We start from the raw sequence: 24,696 nt of genomic DNA on the forward strand, positions 1-24,696 counted from the left end.
CTATCCACGATAATTTAGTATTGCCTTAGAATAATTTTTTTTTGTAAAGAATTTTATGCAACCCATGAGGAATAACATTGGTTATCATACATAATTTTAAAACCATAATTATAATTTCAAATAATAAATTAATATAAGTATTCATATTTAAATAAATAGATATTTTTTTTCTTTTTTTTATTGGGCACTTGAAACCTCTGAGGAGGTTTATTTTAGCTTATATACAGTTTCTAAATTTTTAAATTACATTCTTTCTCTTGCCACACGACATAATTACTATCTTCTTCCTTTTGGCAATTACATTTTGGGTTGCTTATAGTATTTAGACGAACTACAGAAGCAGCTAGGTTGTAATGATCGACGCGGATGCGATTTATTGTGGTTATAAATTCTCTGAGATTTTTAGACGATATTAATGGATATTATAATATTTGTTAATAGTAATATTAATATTACAAGAAAGGTCGACACAATTTCAAATTCCCGCGTAAAATAAACAGAGGTCCTCATTTATAATTGCGTTCGAGTGTTTATAAAATTAATCAGTTTGCCAGGCAAACAGAGCCTATGTCCAAATACACGGACTACCAAACACTTTGGGAACACAAGTTTTCGAGTACGTTTAATTGTGTTGATACGCGCGTTAATTGCTTGAGCAACTGTTGCTAAACGGCGAGTGTGTATGTAGTTTCCCAGATATGTAAGACTACTCGCCGAAACAGAATTATTCATTTAGACGATTTCAGGAAATTGGCAATACGTTGCGTCGCTCTATCGCTACTCCTGTTGACATTTATTACCTGGAAATGGTAGGCATGTATTTCTTGTAACTTCAGTAAATATTTATGAAATAGATGTTATCGCTGTCAGTCCAGAATTTATTATAATTACAGTAGGCATTTTAAATTTGGGTCGAAGTTTAATTTTCTTTTTTTTTTTTTTATTTTGACGTTCTTGCAATGGTGTTTCTATTTCTATATTTTTTCAAATGTCATTCTGTATAATGTATGTAAATTTTTTATGAAAAATTGTCTCGTTGCATCGATAATATGGTTACATGTTCGAATCAATATGGAATTTCCTTTTGCATACTTTATGCGTTTTTGACCACGTGCAGGGAGGAAAAATGATTTCGTGTGTCCTGAACAGAGCAACACAGAGGGACCGACCTGCTTTTTTAACCTTAACAGCTAACATGTTAGTTATCGTCGAGTGACATTTGCTGAAATTATTGCGAGAAAAATGATGAAAATTAACGAACTGCCAAGACATTTCAGATTGAGAAGATTGCAATTGACATTGGGATTTTTATATAAATAAAATTACATCAAATACGTCAGTGGCTTAGCAGTCAAGCGTTTTCCCAATATTTTTCTGGTGGTAATAAAAGTTGACGTTGATATCGAATGTTAATGAAACTTTGAATATGAAAAATAACGTCGAATTCGTGGAAAATATATAATTTGAAATACTTTCTATTCTATTTTTAATAGTTTGATATATCCTATAATATAATATATCTGTTTCAAAAATTCATAATGTCTTATTTTTGCAACGAGATCTAAGATTTTGTGGACTAAAAAGTGAGAATCGAGGATTGCATATAAGAAATCTTATCTGCTCTAGTGCGTCTTGTACTCCGGATACACAGAGTTTCCGCTACAGAGATTTAGTGCATCTCTAGAGAATACTTCGTGCAAAATCAAACGTTTTCAAAGGAGAATTTTAGGACACCGACATTCTTTGTTTGTTTTTTTCTCCGATATGCTCAAAGGGAAAAGAACCAAGTTTGGTAGAACGCATACGATGAAATAGATAACCGCAATATCGAAACTCTTGAGAATTGAATACATTCTCTAATAGAAAGCGTACCATTCAATTAAATGGCACTCGTCTGTTGACGAATTTCGAGAGGAAATGCAATTCTTTTCATTTCAATTTTTAACCGAGCATACATTTGATATCAATGTTCTTTTCTTTTTGTAACTTACGAAATAAATTACCTAAAGTATTAGATTATTTGTATTCATCTACGCGTTTTAGTTTTATTTAATTTCTGATGCATCATTCAAGTATACAAATTCCAAAATTTCAGAGCGAAAATCCATGAGTCGATCTTGAATATGTAGACCACGGAGTAGGACTATGTATATACAGGGTGATCAGTTTATCTGGAAACGCTCTAATGAGTATTGAGAGAGTGAGGGTTTCTAGATAAACTGATCACCCTATACATATATAGTCTGTATACATATACATACATATACATCTATAGTATATACATAGTCCTGCTTCGTAATCTGCATATTCAAGATCGATTCATGGCAATAGTACCCCTTTCAATATTACCAAAAATTGCGAGTGTCAATACACCCAAATAAAACTCTTGTCTAAATAATTTCGAACTATAGCAAACACAAGAACGAAGCTGCGAAAATACTGTTCTCTCGAAAATCCCCTACCTACTCTCAGGGCTGCTCGAACCTCGAGGATAGTTACGAAGAGCGTTAGTAAAAACCTAGCAAAAGGGTTCCTAAAGAGATTTCCTAGTTGGTTCCACCGACGCTGACGGAAATCAACGAGTTACACACCTTATGCAGCTTAAAAGAGAAATTCTTTCCTTGAGGTTTCGCGGGCCGCTGCGGCGAATATAGGTTATCGGGGATGTAAGGCGAAGAGAGGGTGAGCTGCGTTGGAGGTCGAAGTCAAAGTGTAAAGAGTGAAAGGGTGTGAGAGGGAGCGAGAGTGAAGGGTAGAGAGGGACAGAGGGGGCGGTAGGACAAAGAAGATCCTGAATATTGCTGACGATGCCATCTTGGAGCGCTCTTCATGCGGAGTTTCTCCGTTTAACTCGCTGTTCCCTCCTCATCCTTGTTTTTCGTCATCCATCTTTTATCGCGATTCACCAGCTTCCTCAGCCCATTCGATCCACGATAAGATAACCTGGCCATGCAGGCGAACCGAGAACTGTCGCGACGCGATTCTCCCCTTGGGCACCTGATCGAAACCTTCCGCTTTTATGATTCACCTTACGACTACATATATTCGGTTTAACAGTTGACGGGCTCGTGCACCACTGACTCGCTAGAATTCGATGATGCTGTGACTCAATTTGTGATTCTGGTTCTTTTTTATGTACAGTGTTGCTCATAAATATTCGAACGGTGTTGCATGTAGAGGAAAATACAGGTTTCCTAGTAGTAGCTGATGTATATTTACATTTACTTCGTATTTCTATTATATCTTACAATTAAGTATTTTTAATGGAGTAAACTAAAATTATTCAATCCATAATTGCCATAAGTATTGAATACAACAGAAACCAGACTCGGTGACGCCCATTCACTCCTGGTGCGCGTGAAGTGCTCGCGTTCTCTGGGCCTTGAACCTGCTTAACTATGTCCTCGTGTATCTCTTAACCGCTATCTCTTACGCCACTTACGGCGTCATAGTTAGGTCATTTGAGTTTCAGAGTTTTTAGGCTAATAGTATATAATAATTACAGTACCTGTATTTTTAGCAGTAATTAATGGTTAATCTAAGCAATAAGTATCAGTTGCTACCAATAAATCAGTAATTTTTCAAACTTCTGAAATCGTTCGAATACTTATGCGCGATGCTGTACATATGTTTCATGTTGTTGGATTTTTATCTATTATTTAGTTGGTATTGCATCTCATGCTGTCAGGATTTTATTTATTGTTTAGAATGTGAAAGAAGAAAAAGGCTAAAAACTCTGTCAATAGGTGTCGTCAGCGAAAATCATGCAGAAAACATTATCCATCGAATGGCTTTTCGCGGTCATGTAGAGATTTTCCCTTCGACCCCTTCGAAATCGTAAACGAAACCCTCCAACGTTTCTCCGAGCGATAAGGGCAAGATATCCTCGCGTTTTAGCACCTCCTCGCAGATTATCCGATCTCCGATGTTTTATGTCGATACCAATAGATTTCAGCATATAATTTGCGCATGTACTCCGTTTTCCCTCGGGGAACGTGTAGATAAATCAGCAGCGAATTCGTGGACCTCGAAACCGATAGATACAAAATATGGGGTGTTTAAAAACGTCTGGACGTAAGTTCAAAAAGTAAACTGAGGACATCGTTTGTTAGTATTGTTTCTGAACTAGCTAACTTTCCATGAGCAACGTGTCCCAAAAATTCAGAAATTTTTATCAATCAAATTTTATCTTAAGTTATAGAAACTCAGAACTACCTGTAACTAAGAAAGTAATACCTATAGACAATCTTTAATGACCCATAACTTTCTAACTTATTCTAGTAAAATTAAAGAAATTAGATTAGGGATAACTGGAGAGACTGGAACTAAAACAGATTAAAAAATGTAGCACAGGACCAGTATATCCACATGCTTTGAAACGCCCTATATAAGCGTTACTTAATATTCTCAAGTCAACTAATATAAAATGCTAACTAAATATAAGGTACCAGTTTTCACTTCCAACTGTACCCGTTTCCACTTGAAATATACTATAATGACTCGAAGAATCTATTCTACCAAGACAAATAAAAGAGATTTGCAGGTCGAGCTGTAAGATAGAAACGTTGGTAGAGAATCGACGAGGTTTCCCAGGTTCGCGACGAAATCTGAAATTACGTCTCGCGATTTCGTGGTTAAATCTACCATTAAGTTACCAGTGGAGGAGGAAAGTAAGAAGGGAAGTAGACCGCGCCTGTATTTCTTTGGGAACGACAACGAGGGAGAAGTCGTAAGATCGATTTCCGGATGAAATTACCAATTCTTCAGGATCGTGCTAGAATTTCCGAGGGAAAACGTAACGTAAATACGAGTACCCAATGGGAACCTCCATTTAGGAACTATTTTTCCCTGAATTGTCCATTAAGGAAATAATAATGAATCCTTAAATGGGTTGAAATATCCATGGGAAAATTCGAAGTCATTCTTTCCCTTTTAAAACTATTTAATTGAGAAATAATTTGATCGATTTGTATTAATTTCGTTATAATTTTTTACCGATGCATCTTCCAAAGAGTAACATAATTATTATTACAGGATATAAGTGTGTATTCAGAGGGTAAAGATTATCGTGAGGAACACTCGACAACGACATTTAACGATTTAATTACGAAGTATAAAATAGGGTGTCACAAAAGCACACTCACGTGGGAGGGCCATAAAGGGAGAGGTAGATAAAAGAACATCGGCGATTTCAGTAAACGATAACCGCGACATTAATGAAGTGTCCAAGGGTGAAGTTCCTCTTTGGCTCAACACTTGTTTTTTACCTAGTATCCTTCCATTAAAATTTGCCACAAGGAACTCTCCTATCTTTATCAGGTCTTCCTATACCCTCTGCAAAACATCGTTCCAAAACAGGATGAATTAGAAACCAAGAATAAAATTGCAAAAATTGCTAAATTTTCAAACTAACTCCATAAATTTTTTCCTATTAATATTAGACAATCTCTTCTTATAAGAAAGTTTCGAAAGTTCAACAATCTACAATCTAACAATCCTCCAAAGTTCACTTTTGATTTTTCTAGAACGTGTCTCTGGCAATTTTCATTTCTTCCTGGTCACTAGAGAACAAGCTTGTAACTTTTCGAGAGTTTTCGAATGTTTATTCGGTCCAGCGATGATTTGTGGAAATTTAAAAAATACCTACTAATTTTTTTTCTATCTGTACATATATCGTGTACGACGAACTCGCTTCCGACAAGGTTTGTCGGATTCTAATAACTTCCGTTCAAGGCCTGATGTCGATAATCCCATTGTCGGTCGGGTATCGAGAAAACTCCGGTGTTGAATGGAGTGCCACGGCACCGCAGGAGACTGCTAATGCACTGTCAACAATGGACCTTTCGCCTGGAAATCTCTTCCTCCTGTGATGAATTCGAGCACCACTGACTTCGATTACTTCGCGCGTGAATGCTACCACGCTCTCATAGGGTACGATTTTTAATAAAATCTCGCTCACAATATTGTAAATTGAACGTTGTACTTCTATCTGTCACGTTCTCCTTCATCTTTTTCACTATTGTACAGCATTCGTTTGGCTCTTGAAAACCAGTTTCAGAAATATACTGATAATACAGTGATACCTGGATAAAATGGGTCTCAATAATATATTCAGTTTCATTTTTACTTGGAGTTAAGACTGTTTGGTGCATAAACAAGGAGAGTGCAGTAGTACATTGATTGAAACTTCAATTATGTTTTAATAGTAGTCTACTTACGAAAGAGTAATAAAATTGGACATTAAAAGTGTGGGTACTTCAAACTTGACTTTCATGTTAAGTCAATGGGGGTTCTGCTACTACTAATTCATTGCCTAAATTAACATTATTGTATTGACTAATTATATTAGTATTTATACTATATTTTAAAATTTTAAAAGTTTGTTACGATAATAAGCAGAAACCATTTCGTTCTACAACTTCTTTAAATATTCACAGTATATGAAGATTATATTGATATACTTATACTCGTAAGTCTCTAAGAAACTTGCATGTTGGAAACTAGCTTGGACCAAAATGACCTATATTTACGGAGCAAAGGTTAAATTAATAAGAGTATCATTAAGATGTGAATACGCATTTAAAAGGCTGCAAATAGAAACTATGCAGAAATCATCTATTAAGATTCATTTGCAACAAACTTGTCCTAATTGACAAAGTATCAAAAACACTGATACAGAGGAAGTCCTCCTACATTAACTATTTACACATTGACATTAACAGTGATCAGACCAAAATCCATCAAAACGTTTGATTACCAATAATTACCATTTCGCAGAGCACAAATAATTTTTAATACCCTTCCTTCCCAAGTAAAATAAAATTTACCAGAATCAGTCAAAATTAAAGGCAACGTCCTGGTTCTATATCTGCCTTCTTGAACGTCCCCGTAAATCCTTAGATGAGAGATGTTCGGAAATGGGGTAAATAGCTTTCACGACCTGGTCGACAAGAATTCTTCGAAATTCTTTCTCCGTTTTCCCTCAATCCTTTCGATTCCTCCGATCTCTCGAGCTTCCTCCCAAAATACCACCAGGCTACCCACAAGGTTACCAAGTTTAACGAAAATAAAAAAAAGAAATACGGAAAAGAAAAAAAAAAACTCGAACCAAGGTGTCATAGTCGGGGAAAAGGGACCTTGGCGAAGCATACGTTTCACTCGAGTTGATAAAAGTGATAGTGATGGTGGTGGCAGGGTACAGAGTGGGAGCAGGGGGCGGTCATAGAACGCTAAGGGAGGCAGCGTGCGGGAGAAAGAGGGAAAGCGCAGGGTGGCAAGCGCGGAGTTGCCACCCTTCGTCAGCTGTCCTGTACCAAGTCGTCAGTACGCGTCGTGGTTTCGCCACGTGCTTCTCGTGTCTTTGGAAAGTTTATGCGAGCCCAAATGAACGATCATCTTTTTCGACGATTTTGATATTGGCGATACACTCTGTGTCTGGTGTCAGAGGCTTCGGACAGTCCACTGAACCTGCGTCTTTCACCGATTTCAGGATGCCGCCGATCGAGAGGATCTCGGGGACTTCGCCACTGTCCACTATCTGGCTCTCGTGACCCTGCGATGAGATCGTTTCGACGTCGTCGATGGAGGTCCAAACGTGCGAAGATCGAGCGGAATCGGTGAGTGCAAATGTGTGTGTTCAGATAACGGGGGTGGTACGACACGGGGTGGTCTGTAGGTGATGTGTGACTTTCAGATTAGTGCATGGATTTATTGGGTCATCTGAAAGGCTACTGTTGCTTCTGAGGAGGGTAGCAAACGTTTCTGTGAAAGTGGTGTCTTTATTAATAATTAATGTTTTAGAAGATCATAGTTGAAACTATTTTATATTAAATTATTTTGTTTTAATCTCTCGGATCTTTCGGATGACCTAATATTAATTTGTCTTTGGGTGGTTGTTTATAAAAATTGGACGAAGAGGTTTCGTATTTGTTCATTTGTAATTGTTTGATTTGACATTTTCTATTTATGTGACGGAATTTTATTTTTCATGGTGCATAATTGTAGGGTAAATAATTATGTATAATAATTTAGTGTATCTTCAAATGTTTGTTAACAATTGAGTTAAGAGTACATATTAATCATTGTCAGTTCCACCATTGAAATGCTATGTATGTACATTGTATCGTGAGCAAAGACGTTTCGTAGTGCAATAAAAAGAACACCACTTATATAGGTGTCACGAAGAAATTCCACACGAGACTTGTCGTTTCTCGATGTAGCGTCGATAAATTCACTAGGGAGAAATAAATTCGCGTTCCAGTCTCTCGTTACATGTCATGTTCGGAAGTAAAAAAGGATGATGATAGCAGCAATATATTTTATTAATTTGTCCTCCCGTCATATTTTCGTTATTTAATACTCTTTAGTCATACATGAAGAGAACTCATTTTCCTAAAACGTTCTATCTTAAAAAAAATTTATTTGAACGATCTCTCATCCCGTTATAATCTTCTCGTAAAGTAGATATTTAACGTACATTATTTTCCATTCGTAGCAATGTGTTGCATATTCAGTAGACTGTGTTCTAATATGCATGAATAAGTGTTCTAAGGGTCAAAGGGCATAATAACTAGGTTTTATAAGAAGATTAGTGAAAAATTAGAATAGAGCTGAATGAAATCGTTCTTTAAGTAGTTTAATAACACTTGGGTATACAACAATTTTTCATCGAAACTGACTTCTAGAGAGCTAAATTTTTAACTCTAAAGACTTCTTGCATTTTTCTCATTTATCATAAAAAATGTATCAGACAGAATTATACAAGAAACTTAGTACTTTAAAGATTTTTAAAATAATATAAATCTTAAAATAAAATAAAAAATTTTAAACGACAAAGGGGAACGATTGCCCAGTGATATGCAAAAAATATGGAGGGTATATATCTTGGCAAGAATTATTTGCCAGAAAAACGTCGGAAACGTAATTAACACGGAATGAGAATACTCGGTTGCATTATTTTTTTTCCTCGGTCATGAATATACTATTACAATCGCGTGATAAGAAATTGCAACATGCATTGGAATAATATCATACCGATCATAGACATTCTGTCTCTTCCTGTATACATTGTTATACAACATTTGCACACTCAGCTTCCCAAGCTATTCTTGTCTTGCCTACATAACTCGAACAAACTCAATGTTTCCAGTGATTCAATGTACCTGGAACAGACTCTTCGAAATAACTTTTACCTGTTGAAATCCCTTCCCACTATCGGTGAACGTGTTTGAGATACCTAGATAAAATATTCATCACTGTTTCCCTTACTTTTTTAAACGAAACTTTTTTCGAACTTTCCCTCAGATTTTATTTTAAGTCTCCATATAATTGATCACAGAAATGCATAAATTGATTTTAGGAAGATGCATCTTCTGCTTTATGTAAACTCATTGTTGATAGAACATAAGCTTATACCAAGTAAAGACTCTACTTGGTCACAGAACTGTGTTATAAAGCAAACCTACGCAGATCACATTTTTCTATTTTTGAAAGTTGTCTCACAGACATGCATATTGTATTCTCGTTTCTGGAAAAAAAGTTCTTTCGATCTAATTTATTTGTATCAAATATATAACTTTCATTTCTTAGCCTTGAATTATGGCATAAACTCAGTTTTGTTGAACATGTGACTTGCGTCGTTCTGCCTTCCAGCCACAGAACTATTCGACTTCTTTGTGTCCTCCTTTCCTTTTATAGGGGATCTCTTTCAAAGCTCGATTATTTGTTAGCCTAAAATTGTATGCGATAATTCGGTTTTGACCAAACGAACGTGCCAGTTATACTTATGTCGATGAGAAAGTTTTATTATAAAAGTTGCACTTCTCTCAGGAAGATCTTTATTGTGGAGAATTAGGTCGTGGGTATTCCATTTGCCCCTTTGGGGATCGGTTCTAAAAGCACCCTTTTCGCTCGCTACACACGACGATGCTTCACCGAACTTTCTGTTTCTGTACGTATCAATTAAATGGCATCGAATCCCTCTTAAATTCCCTCCGCGACAAATTCAATTTAACGAAATGGTATGGTCCGCGAATCGTGTCTTCGCGAACCTTGCCACGTTCACATATTAAAATCACAATCTCTCGTGGAACACAGGTACTATATCACACACGCGTTTGATCGCGATTATTTGCTCACACAATGAAGGCATAGAAATCTCCTGAAATAGACGTATCTGTATTTATATAATTTATTTGCGTTACATGCGACGCGTATGCAAATCAAACCGAACCCTCCGAAGTCAATAAATGTTTGACTCGAGTTCAAAGTGGAGTCGAAAATAATAACGTAGAGAAGGGTTTGTTTGACAATTTATTGGGCTGTTATGTAAGTAATCTGTTTTTCGTTGTGACAATGATATGACGCATAGGGATTAGCGAATAATGAAGGAAATTACTGAATAATAAACAGCGAAACGTGAATAATTCGTGGTAAATAAATGGACTGTAGTAGTATTAATGATTAATAAAACGTGAATAGTAAACTTGGTGGTAAAATATGTAAATACATAATAACTCACAGAAATTGAATCGGTGAATTGGTGAATAGTATAAGTCCAAAATTAGCCATTTTCAAATAATCTCAAAACTGCATGCGAAATGCAGATAAGTACACATCAGAATCAAATATTTCAAAATGTGGTTGTTGAACTTATACTGTCCTTCAATTGATCGATTGAATTTTTCAGGGAATTCAAATTCTGATCCATTCCACGCCATAACTGCGGACAGTTTAAACACTTATGTGTCCCTTTTTGAAACTGATATTCCACGCATGATACGCACCTTTACAAAGCAAACAAAAATATACAACATTATAGGAATTGAATCTGAACAATCGCGCAAACAAAAATCTCTTTCAATAACGCTCAACTTTGGCTTGGGAAAAATCTCTCGAAATGAAATTTCAAACGTGTTCTTCCATTCTGTCTCGCATACATAAACCGTGCAACAATAAGCTGTCACGAAGCCACTATGGTATCCCGATAAACAGGAGTTCTTCCTTGGAACGGGAGAAGAAAGTCGCTATCGTTATTTATCGCGACGTTCTCGCGGCAGGGGTTGGCGAGGGATGTAGGGGGTGGCTGGAGGCCTTGTCAGCGTCGGGAGATTTCGTTTTCTGGAGGATCGTTCGCGGCCAAACCATGCGTCCTGTGTTCACAACCGTGCGATGTAATTTCTCGTTGACCCACCCAAGATATACAGGGTGTAAAATTAAAAGTATTATGGGCTAATATCTTTCAAGCCCGCGGAAGGCACGAAATCTTTCTTTCTTCTGAGTTATAGTCCGCAACTTTAGGATTACGTTCGTCCCTTTTTAAATGGAGCATGATTTTAGAAACTGGGACAGGCTGCGACTTTTCCGTGCAGAAAAATGGAAGTAAATGTGATATCGTTTAGTACAGTGACCCACGAAGTATCACTAAATTCACATTATTTAAATTTTACTCTGTGTGCTCAAGCTGAGAAAACTAGACAAGAAACTTAAGGAAATGAGGAGAATAAATTATAAAAATGCACAGTAGTTTTCATAATTATGTAACTGATTTTGACACTCACCGTATGTTCCACATCCTTAAGATCTTTTTTATTATTCTGTGAATAGTCTCACACATCTATTGTGAATCAGTTACTATAATATTAAAAAAAATTGTCAATTTCCATAAATAATGAAAACCTTCGATTTTTAAAAAAATCTCAGAACATCGCTTGATGTAACATGGATTATGCATTCTAAACAATTTATTCTTATTCGTATAAACGAACTCGCTGGTTAATTGGTTAGATCAATCAGATAAGAAAACGCGCTTTTATTGATCATTGATATAATCTCACTGAAAATGCAGTCTATTTCTCAACCAGACAACTAGAAGCTGTTAACATAAATGTAAAAATACTATATCACATTTCTAACGCAACACACGATAACTACTCACGTAGTTGTTTGTCAATGAATTGGCACTTTATAATCTCTAATTAGGATTCTTTTCAGCTCTTCTCAATCGTTCTCCAGTATTTTTTCTACCATATTTTTACCTTGAGGAAGATGATCGCTTATAGGTAACAGACACGTTCAGATTTAAGGGAAAAAAGATGAGGAAGGAGACATATGCAAATTACTACGTTATTTTCGTAGACGGGCGCGGTATGAATTTCAAGCTATTCGAAACAAGGTAAACGAGATTTTTATTGGTCACTTAGCGACCCTACCAGAAACTTCATGTTTAATGCCACGCTTTAAGGAGACACCGACGGGTGAAGTCGTGTTCTGCTGGTGAAGACACTAGGTACTTTGAGAGACAAAATACGAGTCTAACGTGCGATACAATCTCTGCTGTATCCGAATGGTGCTCTTGGACTACGTAACACTACATTTACTCATAACGAGAAAATTGTGCCTTATTTTTCGCGGAGATATCTTGAAGTTATCTTAAGGAGGCAAGATTTCAAGACTAAGAACTATCGTGATAGTTTGAGCTGAAATTTATCGACAAGTGTAATTTTCAAATCGTGTTTTTCCTGATTGTATTAAAATTAAAAATTCTCGATCTCTCTAAATTTCTTTGAACCTCTCAATCAATTTTATTTACAGAAATCCAGAGTCTCTGATCGAAACATACAACATTCACTGTTACATTCTTCTTTTTATTACTTTTAAGGGAATTAACGAAACAATTGGTTTGTTCTTTTCGTTTTATCAGTTTGAAGAACGTTATCTTTTAATGAGCTCGTACTGTCGGCACTCAATAAAAAGAAATTTCGTATTAATTGGTTTCCCCTGTGTCCCAGCTATCGAATATTGCGAACAATCTTCGTATTACTGTCGCATCGATTAATCGAGAAGGACAGTCGAAAGAAGTATCGGTTTCACGAGACCGTTAATTGCAGGATACTTCATTAATTTTATACTCCGCTGTATTCTGTACAATTGTGACTTACGCGAAAGTTAACGACGCAATTATCACCCCCTCGACGAGGAATTGTTCACGTCCGCGCTTCAGTTAACACGATGTTTACGTCGCGCGGGGAATTTTATGTAAATCACCCACGCACTTTGCAAAGTGTTAATTCGATGGTAGAGATAGAACGTCGACATCAGAAATGAATCGTCAAACAAATATAATTATTGCTAACCTATTGTTTTACGAATAAGGAGGTATAGGTATAATTTCAGGGATATTTATTTTTTTTATACATATACTGTATTTTATATAACTCTATAAGATTATTTATGTGGAGAAACCTAAGAAATTTAGTAGCCCAAAAAATGGGGCTCTTTAAAAGATTGGAAAAATTGTCAATTTTTTTTCATTTCTGTTTGCATAAATAAAATTTAATTTAATATAATAACAGTATTGTGTGCTTATTAGATCTGATACGGGAAGTTCTACTGTGATTTTATTTGATGAGTAATTTGTGATAACTGAGAGCAGAGACATTATTTCTATTATTATATCTGAGAACGTCAGGTACTGCATATAGGCGTCTCAAAATAGTGTAGTCTAATATTAATAGAAGAAGATAGGTTGTTGATTAATGACGAAACAACAGATGGAATTGTTTCGAAACTATGCTTTGCACCTGTTGCGATGATTCGTTGTATCTATATGTTATAGCCACCGTTTCGCTATTATTAAATTTCGTGTCAATTCTCCACTTAGTTCAATAATTTATTACTGGCATGGAAGTGGTATAACCCAAAATAGATTTATAGATAAATCTCATTACCTCCGCAAACTTTCTTCAATTTAAGCACTAACTTCTACTCCAGTTAATTTTATTTTGTTTAAAAGCACCGCCTTCAAGAATACTTTACCATCAGTGAAAGTGCTTCAGAGTGTAAGCACATTTCCGCGTCGATCTTTTATGCAGTAAAAATTTTACTGCTTTTATATGCTTTTGTAGAGAGTCCGAGTGCCACAATAAATTTCACTATTTCCAAATATTTTACTGATGTTTCGAAACTTCTCCAATATTTCCGACAACGTCGATGCTCTCGGTGATCTCGTTAAGCAGTGAAACTTTTACTTCGATTAATTAAAAGAAGTAGACGGCTGGACAACGGAAAATAGACTCTGATGCTTTTATCGGTCATAAAATTGAAACTCGATCTTTCGAAAGAATCTTTTGAAATCGTTAAGAACGCATAAAAATGAAAACGCTTGAAATAAAGTGGAGAATTAAATTTCGGCGAATTGCCAGAACACTTTATGATTCGAAAGTGCAGGGAGATGAATTAAAATAAAAAAGAGTTAAGATTTTCATTTATACAAAATTCAAATCGTCAAATATGCACACCTGTGTTCACATTGTTAAATATGCAAATATTTAAATTGTCGAATATTTAAATATTAAAGTTTCTATATATGAATAGATGAATTCTATTTGAAGTGTCTTTTTATTCATTTCAATTTTCGAATTCCGATTCTAGTAAGTGATCTCTGTCTACTTCCAGAAGACGTAACTGCAACCAGACGTCCTTTTAACTTCGAAACTTTTATTTTACTCGCTTTCCCAACACCCCATTTCCTGAGACATCTCGCGAATTAAAGCACAACTTAGTTTCTGTCTCTTCTACTTGAATCTCCACTAAATTTTTTTCCCGTGCCTTCCTAATCCTTTTTTCTCCGCTGTGCGATAAAAAGAAACAGAAAAATGTGCATTAATCGTCGGTAGCGTAGCCTGAAATTCGCGAAGGAGAAGCAGCACACGGTGTAAGCTGCCACGACGTGAAAGACGCCACTGGCTAAACCGATAAACAGCAGAAAGCTTTACGCGACTACGTTGAAAAATATTTTGCTTCGAGGCTTCCGCCAGACTTGAGTTAGAAAAATCCTCGTAAAGGATGGCCCTCGCGATCGTATAACCACCGCCAAGGTTGGGGTCCTTTCTTCTGGGGCTAAAGTGCAACACAGGTACACGTCGAAAGTACTTCCTCCTTTCTATCAGCGATATTTTACTCCGCGCTCTTTCGCGTGGATCCTCGGGTAAATTTTTGTCGATCATGTCATAAAGTTTCGCCGAGGTTCATCATCAGTCCCGCGTTACACCACCTTCCAGCGTATCAGAACACGAGGATAACATGCTGTCTTCTGCTCTAAATCGACTGGGACCTCTGAAGATGGCGCAGTCCTTTCGAGATTAAATACGGCCTAGGAAACGCGATCAGTTTATCGAAAAATACGTGAGCAACGTGTCGTAGTTTAGGCTAAGATCGAGTATCGGAGGAAATGAATTACCTTTATAGTTTGAGGAGAGATAAATGAACAGCGATTTGCGAGAAAATATGAGTACATAACTTGGAGAGATATTATGATTGATCTTGAATTAACATTTGGGAGGTAGGGTAAAGTAGCCAGGAATTTACACACTTAGTCATGGTTAGACTCAGTTATGCCCCCAGTTATATGCTTAACTTAAAATTATTATGGGTCTGATTTGAAATTTAGTAATGTGAAATGTGCAAAAATGTATTATAATATTTAGTGATACTATTGTTCTATAAATTTTTAACGAGCAGATACTTGCTAAGGTTTTGCTCAAGATGTCAATTATTATGGCTTCATCCAAACGTTCGTGAGAAATATTCACCTGTATTCGACACCAGAAAAATTGAAAGATTAATTAAACTGAGATTTAACTGACCAAGTAAATATATTTAAAAAATATTACAGCAAAGACGAAAATATTTTCGTTGCCACAAAAGGAAACTATGAATACGCATATATATAGAAAAAGAAGATTTATATACGGTTAATAATTTGACAAAAGAGTTGCATGACCAAGGACCAAATTCTGACACCAAGATAAGCACAATAAATAGTATCACAAAGAACAGCCGCTTCCACTGTTATGCTCGTGATCTTTGTCGACGTTCTGATCATGCTCATCGTTCTGATCGGCGTCTTTGCAATTCTCAGAATCTAATTTATTGCTTTTAACATCTTCGCGAGATCGTTTCGCTTGCAGCTGTTGCGACTGTTGCCTCTGTGGACTGCGATTTCGGGACGCTGATCTTCTTCCCTGTTTTGCGTTTCCTTCGTATTTTGGCTCTTGACGCGCTGATGATTTTGTTGCTAATAGTATGTTAACATAAAATCTTTTTCAGTTTCACAGCAGCGAGGATTCGTTTGGTTTGAAAGCCAGCTTTAAGGCTCAGCTTTCTCAGATCATGTTAAAAATCGCGAGGCAAATGGTCGAATGCATTGACCACAGGCTAACCCTGACCCCGATACTCACGTTTCGTATCCTCGTCCTCGTAGCTGCTATCCGATAAATCCGAATAGTATTCTTCGTCTTTTCGCTTCCCTTTGCTCCTCTTACGATTACACGACGACGTCGACGCGATATCCATTTTCATCCTCTTGTTGTCTGTGATCCTGCGTCGCGGAGATCGACTCCTGTGCCCCTTCTCTTTGTACTTCAGCTTCCGCATCTCTGCGATGTGCTCGCATGGTTCGTCGCTCTTGTCGGATCCACTGCGCCGTCTTCGTTTCCTCTGACGGCTTCTGCTGCGCTTCCGTTTCTTATCGCGACGCGATTTTCTGTGCTTTCCCCTGGACACAACACAGTATCGAAGATTAGTGGATTGTAACAAACACTCGCTGACTAAAGGGCAGTCGCAATACTTGTTTCAGTGTTCCATTTTATTTGGGAACAATTGCTTCGGATGCTTTCACTTCTTGAAGGACTTGAAATGTTTGGAAAATGAGAAATTTTTGCAGTTTTTGAATATTCAAATTTTCAAATATTCAAATTTTCAAATATTCAAATTTTCAAATATTCAAATTTTCAAATTTTCAAATATTCAAATATTTAAATTTTCAAATTTTTAAACATCTATAATTTCAAATATATAAATCATAAAATCCTTATAAAAAATTAATCACTATTACTCGGCGAGCTCTTACTAGAAGGCTCTTTATTTAAGAAATTTCGATATTAATAACTAAAATAGCTGTGAATATACATTTACTGTATCTACTAACAATGCATCTAACACGATACAGAAATTAATAGCCAGAATGTCAAAAGTTGCAAAAGTGGTAATAAAAGGGCAATAGAAATATTATGTATGCAAGTTCTTAACATCTAATGAAATTCATTACTGCTCTTTTAACATCCTGTAAATATTTCGTGTGATCAAGCAAGTGTCCCAATACTCTTTTGATCGTTAGTGTACATAGAGTCATGATACATCAGGAGGAGAGAGCATTCTCACGTCCAGCAACTAATATTAATCTTAACATCTTCGGTCAAATGTAATTTACAAGGGGTGGTAGGACAGAAACTCGCCTAACTGTATTATCCAGAGGATATTAATTAGATCGTAGCGTCACGTCACGTAGAAAGTTTCCGTGTCCGTTAGAGTGCAATTAAATAACGGGATACCTGTTCTCCTCCTTTCGATCGGCAGTCTTGCCTCTTGCTTGTTGTGCATCGAATGTGATCGTTCCATCGACCGATTTCCCGTCGTTACACTCATTCAACAGGGACTGCTTAACTGGAGCGGGATTTAATGTGAACAGCGCCTTGTAACGACCACTTCTGTGCCGCAGAAGTCCAGCATTTACTGCGTGCTTCAGGGCTCGATGAACCTAAAAATGAGTTTCGCAGAGAATGAATGGAGACATTTACAAGGAATTGCATTCGCGAATATATTTATTTCGTGTACTGTCTTTGACATTTGATTGTAAATAGAAATGTGAGATTGATTGTAAATAGAAAGATTGAGTGCAAACAGGATTGGGTATTTGTAGGATGAATTATGGATTATATTTTATCGTACAAATTTAAGAGAGATGAATTATATTAAGATCAGCAATTGTCTTCTTTATTCAAAATTTTTCCTTCATACAAAAATCTTCCAGAGAAAATTTTTGTTTATTAGCTGATCTAACATGAGACTGTTCACTGTTCTAATATTTATGCAACTTAAATTTGAAATTATTGCGATGCCTTTCCTCCATTTGACTATTTATTATCGAGAAAAGAGGTGTGCAAGAAAATGGCCTGTATTACGTAAACATCGTGTCGTGAAATGTGTCTGTCACCTGCATCGTTAGATTCCTCGGCGTGCCCTTCGTGCCCTGTCGTAGAAAATCGAGCACATCTCGAGCAGTCGATCCTTTACCCTCGCAGAGATGCACGACTGCATCGAGAACACGATTCATTAATCGCGGATTCGACGAATGCACCATGCTTACTTCGTAATGTATGCTGTAAAAAAATGATATATTGCTAGAGAGAACGAGACGAGAAAATTTATGGAAAAAGAGGGAGGAAACACCTAACATTATCCCATATAGTTCATTCAAATTTGCAGAAGCATTTTGTACGTGATAAAAAAGAATTGTACTGAAGGATCTCTGTATTACTATTAAAATGAAAATAGAATTAGGACGAATAAAAAATTGAGAAATTATTCACTATGTATGAATGTAGAGTAAAGTTAAATCTTGCCTTTTGGTGGTTTAAAATGACGCAAACGTTTGGGCGAATAAGGTTCTACAAATCAATCAATAGATCATCCATTCAGTAAGAGGAAAATGCAGCCTCGCAGTGGAAACGATGTACAAATTGGAATTTCTCCAAACCATAAATTTATTTAAAACATCTTGAATTCTTGAAATGACAAATTGATGTTTAATGCAGGACGTTGCTTGGCATTTGTGCTGTCTTTTTTTTCTGAATTTCGATTCAAAGGATAAAGTTTCTATCTTCAGTACGTTTTTGTTGTTGAGATCGAAGAGAGTATGATACTGTTATTGATTGATTAGTAGCGTAGTTACAACACAATAGAAAAGTAATATAGTATTATAGTACAATATATTATTATTGTATAGTAAAGTGCCTATAAGAAACGTGAAAGAAGGAGGAGATCCTAGAACTAAGAAGAAGAGAATCTCATTTTAAAAGATCATATAGAAATTTCGAAACTGCCGAATCCAAAATTTACCAGAAAACACCAAAAGCCATCAATTACCGCTCCAAATCCCACGTGCACAGAAGCATTTCCTCACAGATCCTCTACTAACCGCTACAGGAAGAAACCCCCTGTAATCCTATATATCCTCAAAAATTTCCTACATGTAAGATTATTTACGATCATTTAAGATAAATCCACAAATATCAAAAATTAGCTACAAAAATACTCATCTCCGACAAAATGACTCCCTTAATCCGTCAAACTAATTCAACCTCAATAACAATCTCTGCCTCATTTTCTTCTTGCAACATAAACCAAAATATCAGCGCTATCTGTTACCCTTCCTTTACCCCAAAGCAAGTAACTAGTAAATACTAGCAACTTCGTGATAGTAATTCCAAATTATAGACAAATTATGTGAAAACGTCACAGAGTAATCCAAGTTTACTGTACTCTACGAAACCTTCACATTGCAATTGAGTGGATAGCACCTGCGTTCAACGTAGCCTGAAATGTGCAAAAGGCTCACGTTTCGGGCGCAGAAGTCGCGCGAACGATTCTAGCGACTGGATTATCGTCGTGCATCAGACCGAATTAAATTGCAAGTTAAACGCGTCGTTGAGAGTCGCACGTTTCCCGTGGCGACCAGTTTCGCGTGTACACACTTTGCCACGGGAAGGGGGAGCGTGTTACCAGCCGTTTTGTTTGCCAGAACTGCGGCCTGCCCGTTTCCCAGGGAGCCGCGTTTTGTGTCCCCCTCGAACGACGCTCTCAGAGAACGTTGATTTCCTGACAAAGGAGCGCCCATCACGGCCGAATTAATTCGCTAATTCGATTCCTTTCTGCGACCGTCGATCGACTGCGCCCATACTCCCTCGCCCATCCAACCGCGGTTAGGGGATAGTATTAATTATCGTCGATTCAACGTGTAATGGAGACGTTCTCGTCTTCGAATGAATCCACGCGCTTGGACGTGGCAGAGGTTCGGTCGATACGCGTTCTTGAGGAGTCTGTCTTTGAGGGGGATTCTTATTGAAACTCGGAATTGATATTTGGGCGATCAGTCGGTTGGATTCTGGTAATATATTGGATTGGGACGGTAATGTCGCCAAGGTAAATAGTTTCGAGTGGCGGGGCAGTCGTGCCTGTTTTATTGCTTTCGACGTCTATATTTTGTGTTATAGGAGGCTTGACTTTTATCTGAAGAAGGTGGTGTAGGCTAGGGGGATTCTAGGGTGAAAGGTGGCGTGAGATTCAATTTGGTATCTGTTAAAGTGGTGTTCTAATTAGATAATTTTAGATTAAAGAATTTGACCTTTTTGAATCAAGTAGGTAGGTATGCGCGAATTTGAGGAAGAACTCAGTTAGTGAATTTTATTGAGGAGTATTTAAATTAAGTTCAAGAATTCATAATTTAAAAAATTAGTTTCACAAATGTTTTAAAAGTTGGTTTCACAAATTCAGTTTCACAAATGTATAATTTAACCCTCATATATTTTTCTGATCCATATCCCTGAAACACCTTGTACAGCTCCCAGTCGCTATACTAAAGATATCACGTACAACCACTCAATAATTCTCAAAAACGTCAATGGTTAAGACCTACCTATGCTTCAAAACGTTTCCCCCGATCAGTTCTACAGAAACTACGTTACAATGGCGCTCAATTGTGCCCCGCCATACGTCAAATTGAAAAATGAGGAGAATCTTTGCGAAGTAGCGTCGGTTTTGGGGGCTCTATTTGGTTTCTCACCCACACCCTGGCTCATTCCATTCATTTCTGTCCCTATCAGGCATTCGTTTCGCCATCCTTCGCCAAGAGGTCCTTCTGTCATCAAGATATCATTCGTCGAGTCATTAACGAACTTTCGCGCCAAATTTCCCCTCGTTTCTTCTGCTTCGACCACGTGCATCATTTGCCGAGCAATCAAGCCGGAATAATTCCGCGCTGGATTCTCGGTCGTCAACGTGAATCGCTATTGACGACGCGGCCAACGAAGTTTTATCGTTGACGCTCGTATTTCGAATAACATCGAACTACGTAGACACTCGAAAGCACGTGAAACGTGACGGTACTCGACGAGCTAGGAGTACAATCGGTGGCATGAATACCGGTTGAAAAACAAGGTGGAAATGCGCTATGGCTTTTACCCATCTGACCTTTCCTTTTTGCATAAAAAATTAGGTTGAAAATGCACGTAATTCAATATCCCAGAAAATTTGTATTATCGTATTGAAATGGTGTTTGTGAATAAGAATTGCGTGTAAATAGGATTAATCAGAATATTTTTCTCATGTTTAATTATCAGTATTTCTGCTAAGAAATTGTAATTATAAACTCAAACACTTTTTTTTACTTTAGATTTGTTTTTTATTTCCTTCTCTGGTTCCAGAAACAGAAAGTGTCGGGACGCTCGGTGTTTAAACCGAATTGATGAACGAGTCAAGCTGCGTTTCAGGGGAGGATCAGTCCCAGGACACCATGAAGCAGCGAGTCCTACTGGCCCTTGCCAATTTGATCACTTCCTACGCATCATTCTTGTGAGTGAATTTCAAATTATTAAATATTCCCAATTGCAAATGTTTAAATTGCGAAATACAGGGCAATAGAAAAAATCTCGCTTAAATAATTTCTGTGAAAATTTCACCGTCAACCAAGTAGAGAACTCGTCTTACCCTCGCATGGAGCAGAGAAATTATGGAAAAGGAAATGGGTCGAGGAGACGCTGTTCAGCTTGCTGAAAAGAAAAGAGTTGCAAACGGGTCAGCCAATTTTTAACGATTTCGATCAAATTGAAGCGTAAATATGACTGTCCTCTCGTCATGTATGGCCGAAAGGAACCATTGGACTATTCGTTGGATCGGAAAGAACACGAGGGAGAATCGAGAGATCGAAAGCCGCGTTGTCAGCAAACAAAAGCAACCGCGGTATAGGTGAGCCTGGAAAATAGACTAGGCAACAGCGGCAAACAACGTGTCCGATCAAGCAGCTGTTTTCATTGTGACCTAAAAGAACCGACAGCCATTAAAATGTTGCACTTTGTTTCGATTTAGAAACGATGCCACGATTGCAAGACGATAGATTGGCGAAAAACGTCTAAACATTGAAGCTTCACTTGAATATCTTGATGATTAAAAACTTTATTCGTGGAAACAAGCATGAATGATATTACAGTATTTTCTTTCTCTCTTAGAAAAAGACAGAAATTGACAAGGATCGTTTTTGTTATAAACCCTCCAATTATAAGGGTGATTCAGAATCAAAAGTCAATCGAGAATGCATGTTTAGACATGAATCGCCCCTCAACGAAAACTAATTAAGCCCCCATTCGAATATCCCAAGAACCCCTGCAAAGAATGTTAAAAAAATAGAAATATGCAGTAAATCTATAAATGTGAAGCACGCGTATTTAAGCGCGTGTATGTAAAATATATAAGAGTATGTAGAACAATGCGCAACTGGAAATAAAGACTTTTGTCGCCCACTGATGCGTTTATACCAGTGTGCATTCGTGGAGAACCGTGCGAATGGATCGAAGGGGTATAACGTATCGACGTTCCAGGGTGGAAACCGTGATATTCCGAGACTAGTTGCATCGCAGTTCGCTAAATGCGCGAGGTCAATAAACGATTTGCCCTTCCACGCACTGAAATTGATAGATCAATTAGGACGCTCTTTAGGCAATTGACGGCGTCACGAAATGTCAATTATTCAGGGAAAAGTCTCGGGAAACGCATCGTCTCGCTGAACGTACAACATCGTGACGAAAGGAGCGTGGAATGTTTATTAGATGCTGAAGAGAATTTAGGGAGAAGCGAGTGGGCTGAGTTGGGATAATTGATATTATGCCGCAGAAGTAGGAAACTGGAAAGTGGAAAATCTTGGGAAACTTTTGATGGGAAGATTTTAGAGTTAATTATCTGAACATGTTTACAGTCTTACGACCCACATGTGGGTCAAGACGGTTTGTGATCTAGATATTTGACTTCCGTCAAATTCTGGTTTAATTTTTGATAAAAAATATGTGTAGATTTTTTAATACTTATAAAATTAATGCTTATAATTTAAAGTATGTATATTATATTTTGTGAGGTATTTAAACATTTAATGAAAAATTGATCATTGAAGTGAAGTATAAGAGATAATCTGAGAAACTTCAGTACCTAAGCGGAAATGGTAGACACATGGTCTTCAAAAATCGCTTTTCAGATTTTTATATTTTTGAAGAGCCCACTTTTTCCTATGTAAAATGCTTTTTGTATCTTCCAAATCTGATTATTAGCTTAGGGGATATGATTTTTTTATTTATGCATTACGTGAGTTGTCATTTAGATTAATTTTTCTCTGAAACACATCTTCATACTTTTAGATATCGTTAGAATCAACCAAGCAACACGTTCAGATAAAGATAATTCTGAATACTTTGACAACGTTCTTTAGCAACAGAATCAGGCAAGAAGGAGAATAATTATCGACTTATTATTTAAAAAAAAAAAAAAAAAAATGTTTCAGAGCGGCTACAGGGGCAAGAACGTCGACGAGACAAAGAACGCAGAGCAACAATCACAGCAACATCAGCGAACTGCTGGACAATCTGCTTCGCGGTTACGACAACAGCGTTAGACCAGATTTTGGTGGACCGCCAGCCACTGTTGAGGTCGACATCATGGTTCGCAGTATGGGTCCGATTTCCGAAGTCGATATGGTTCGTATCTCCTTGTTTCCTTTTGTTCCATCTCGAAAGATATTTCACGAGGATGTCCTTCGACTATTCATACAAAGTTAACGCCAGCAGAGATAGATCTACTTGTTTCATGGCACGCCACTGAATGACTGAAATGGTACACTTTCTGCACACTGTATGGACAGGGTGCTGCAAGAATATATCATCAGTTATATTTCACTTGAGTTTAACCCTTTGAATATAGAAATAGAAGTTCTTAACAGGATATGTAAATAGAAATATTCTGCTCGTGTCCATTGAGCAGGGATACCTGAAGGATTAAAGACAAAATACATTTACAAATGTAATACACGAGGTGTTGAACGACAGATGTTAGAGATAATTCGAGTGGTATTTCTATATGCTAAAATAAGACAAAAATTAGGATAGGCGAAGAAAACTTGAGAAAACGAAGAAAAAAACATGATCCCAACAAAATCGTGCGTTAAAATATCGCTCGTGTGCATTGGCCCTTACGAGTTTGCATCATTTTAATGGTTAGCACAGTGTCGCCTCAGAGTGTAAAGATATTTGATAGTTGACTGAATATTTTTTTGACCAGATGTACATTTCTGTGCAGACTTATTCCATGGACTGTTACTTCCGGCAGTCGTGGGTGGACCGAAGGTTGGCTTTTCAAGGCGGCAAAGAAACGCTCGCGCTCAGCATATCGATGCTGGCGAGAATCTGGAAACCCGATACGTACTTTTACAATGGCAAACATAGCTACCTGCACACGATTACCAGCCCGAATAAATTCGTCAGGCTCTATCAAGATGGGAGAGTACTCTACAGTTCGAGGTAAGTGAAAATATTCACTTAGCGTAAAAGATCGAAGAAAATGACTTGAAATTGAGGATTCTTTAATAAATCTAATATTCGATGCAGAGATGGACAATATTTTATTTAGATAAGGAATAATAAATGAAGATAATGAATAAATTATTGTTCTTCATAATCGAATATACTTCTAATCGAATCGTGGTATTATCTGTATAATTTTGTATTGTAATGATTTATTCCAATAAATTATTCAAATAAATTT

General features: G+C 37.0%; 2 protein-coding genes across 3 annotated transcripts in view; one reads left to right on the top strand and one right to left on the bottom strand.

Annotated features, from left to right (window-relative positions):
- The first annotated feature begins 6,774 nt into the window (after nt 1–6,774).
- The window catches only part of Grd (GABA-gated ion channel), a 35,733-nt gene continuing 17,811 nt past the window's right edge, over nt 6,775–24,696 (top strand). The window contains exons 1-4 of one of the 2 annotated variants that reach the window (XM_076375697.1): nt 6,775–7,616; nt 21,321–21,468; nt 23,441–23,633; nt 24,232–24,452. In XM_076375697.1, coding sequence (XP_076231812.1) covers nt 21,362–21,468; nt 23,441–23,633; nt 24,232–24,452 — 521 coding nt within the window. In that variant the 5' untranslated portion in view covers nt 6,775–7,616; nt 21,321–21,361. The remainder of the gene's footprint in view (nt 7,617–21,320; nt 21,469–23,440; nt 23,634–24,231; nt 24,453–24,696) is intronic. The other variant, XM_076375699.1, reaches the window with a different exon arrangement.
- LOC143177594 (uncharacterized) lies at nt 15,825–18,199 on the bottom strand. Its single transcript, XM_076375629.1, has 4 exons — nt 18,053–18,199; nt 17,391–17,596; nt 16,239–16,555; nt 15,825–16,075 (listed from the first exon to the last, which is right to left on the bottom strand). Exons 1-4 carry the CDS (start codon nt 18,197–18,199, stop codon nt 15,825–15,827), a joined length of 921 nt encoding a protein of 306 aa, XP_076231744.1.

Source organism: Calliopsis andreniformis, chromosome 3, assembly GCF_051401765.1.
Source record: "Calliopsis andreniformis isolate RMS-2024a chromosome 3, iyCalAndr_principal, whole genome shotgun sequence".
NCBI lineage: Eukaryota > Metazoa > Arthropoda > Insecta > Hymenoptera > Andrenidae > Calliopsis > Calliopsis andreniformis.

Excerpts from the sequence above, each read along its gene's own strand:
- LOC143177594 (XM_076375629.1), bottom strand. The coding sequence starts at position 18,199 with ATGGTGCATTCGTCGAATCCGCGATTAATGAATCGTGTTCTCGATGCA. Across the intron at positions 16,556-17,390 it reads GATCGAAAGGAGGAGAACAG|GGGAAAGCACAGAAAATCGC; the intron begins GTATCCCGTTAT and ends TGTTGTGTCCAG. Across the intron at positions 16,076-16,238 it reads CGAGGACGAGGATACGAAAC|CAACAAAATCATCAGCGCGT; the intron begins GTGAGTATCGGG and ends ACATACTATTAG.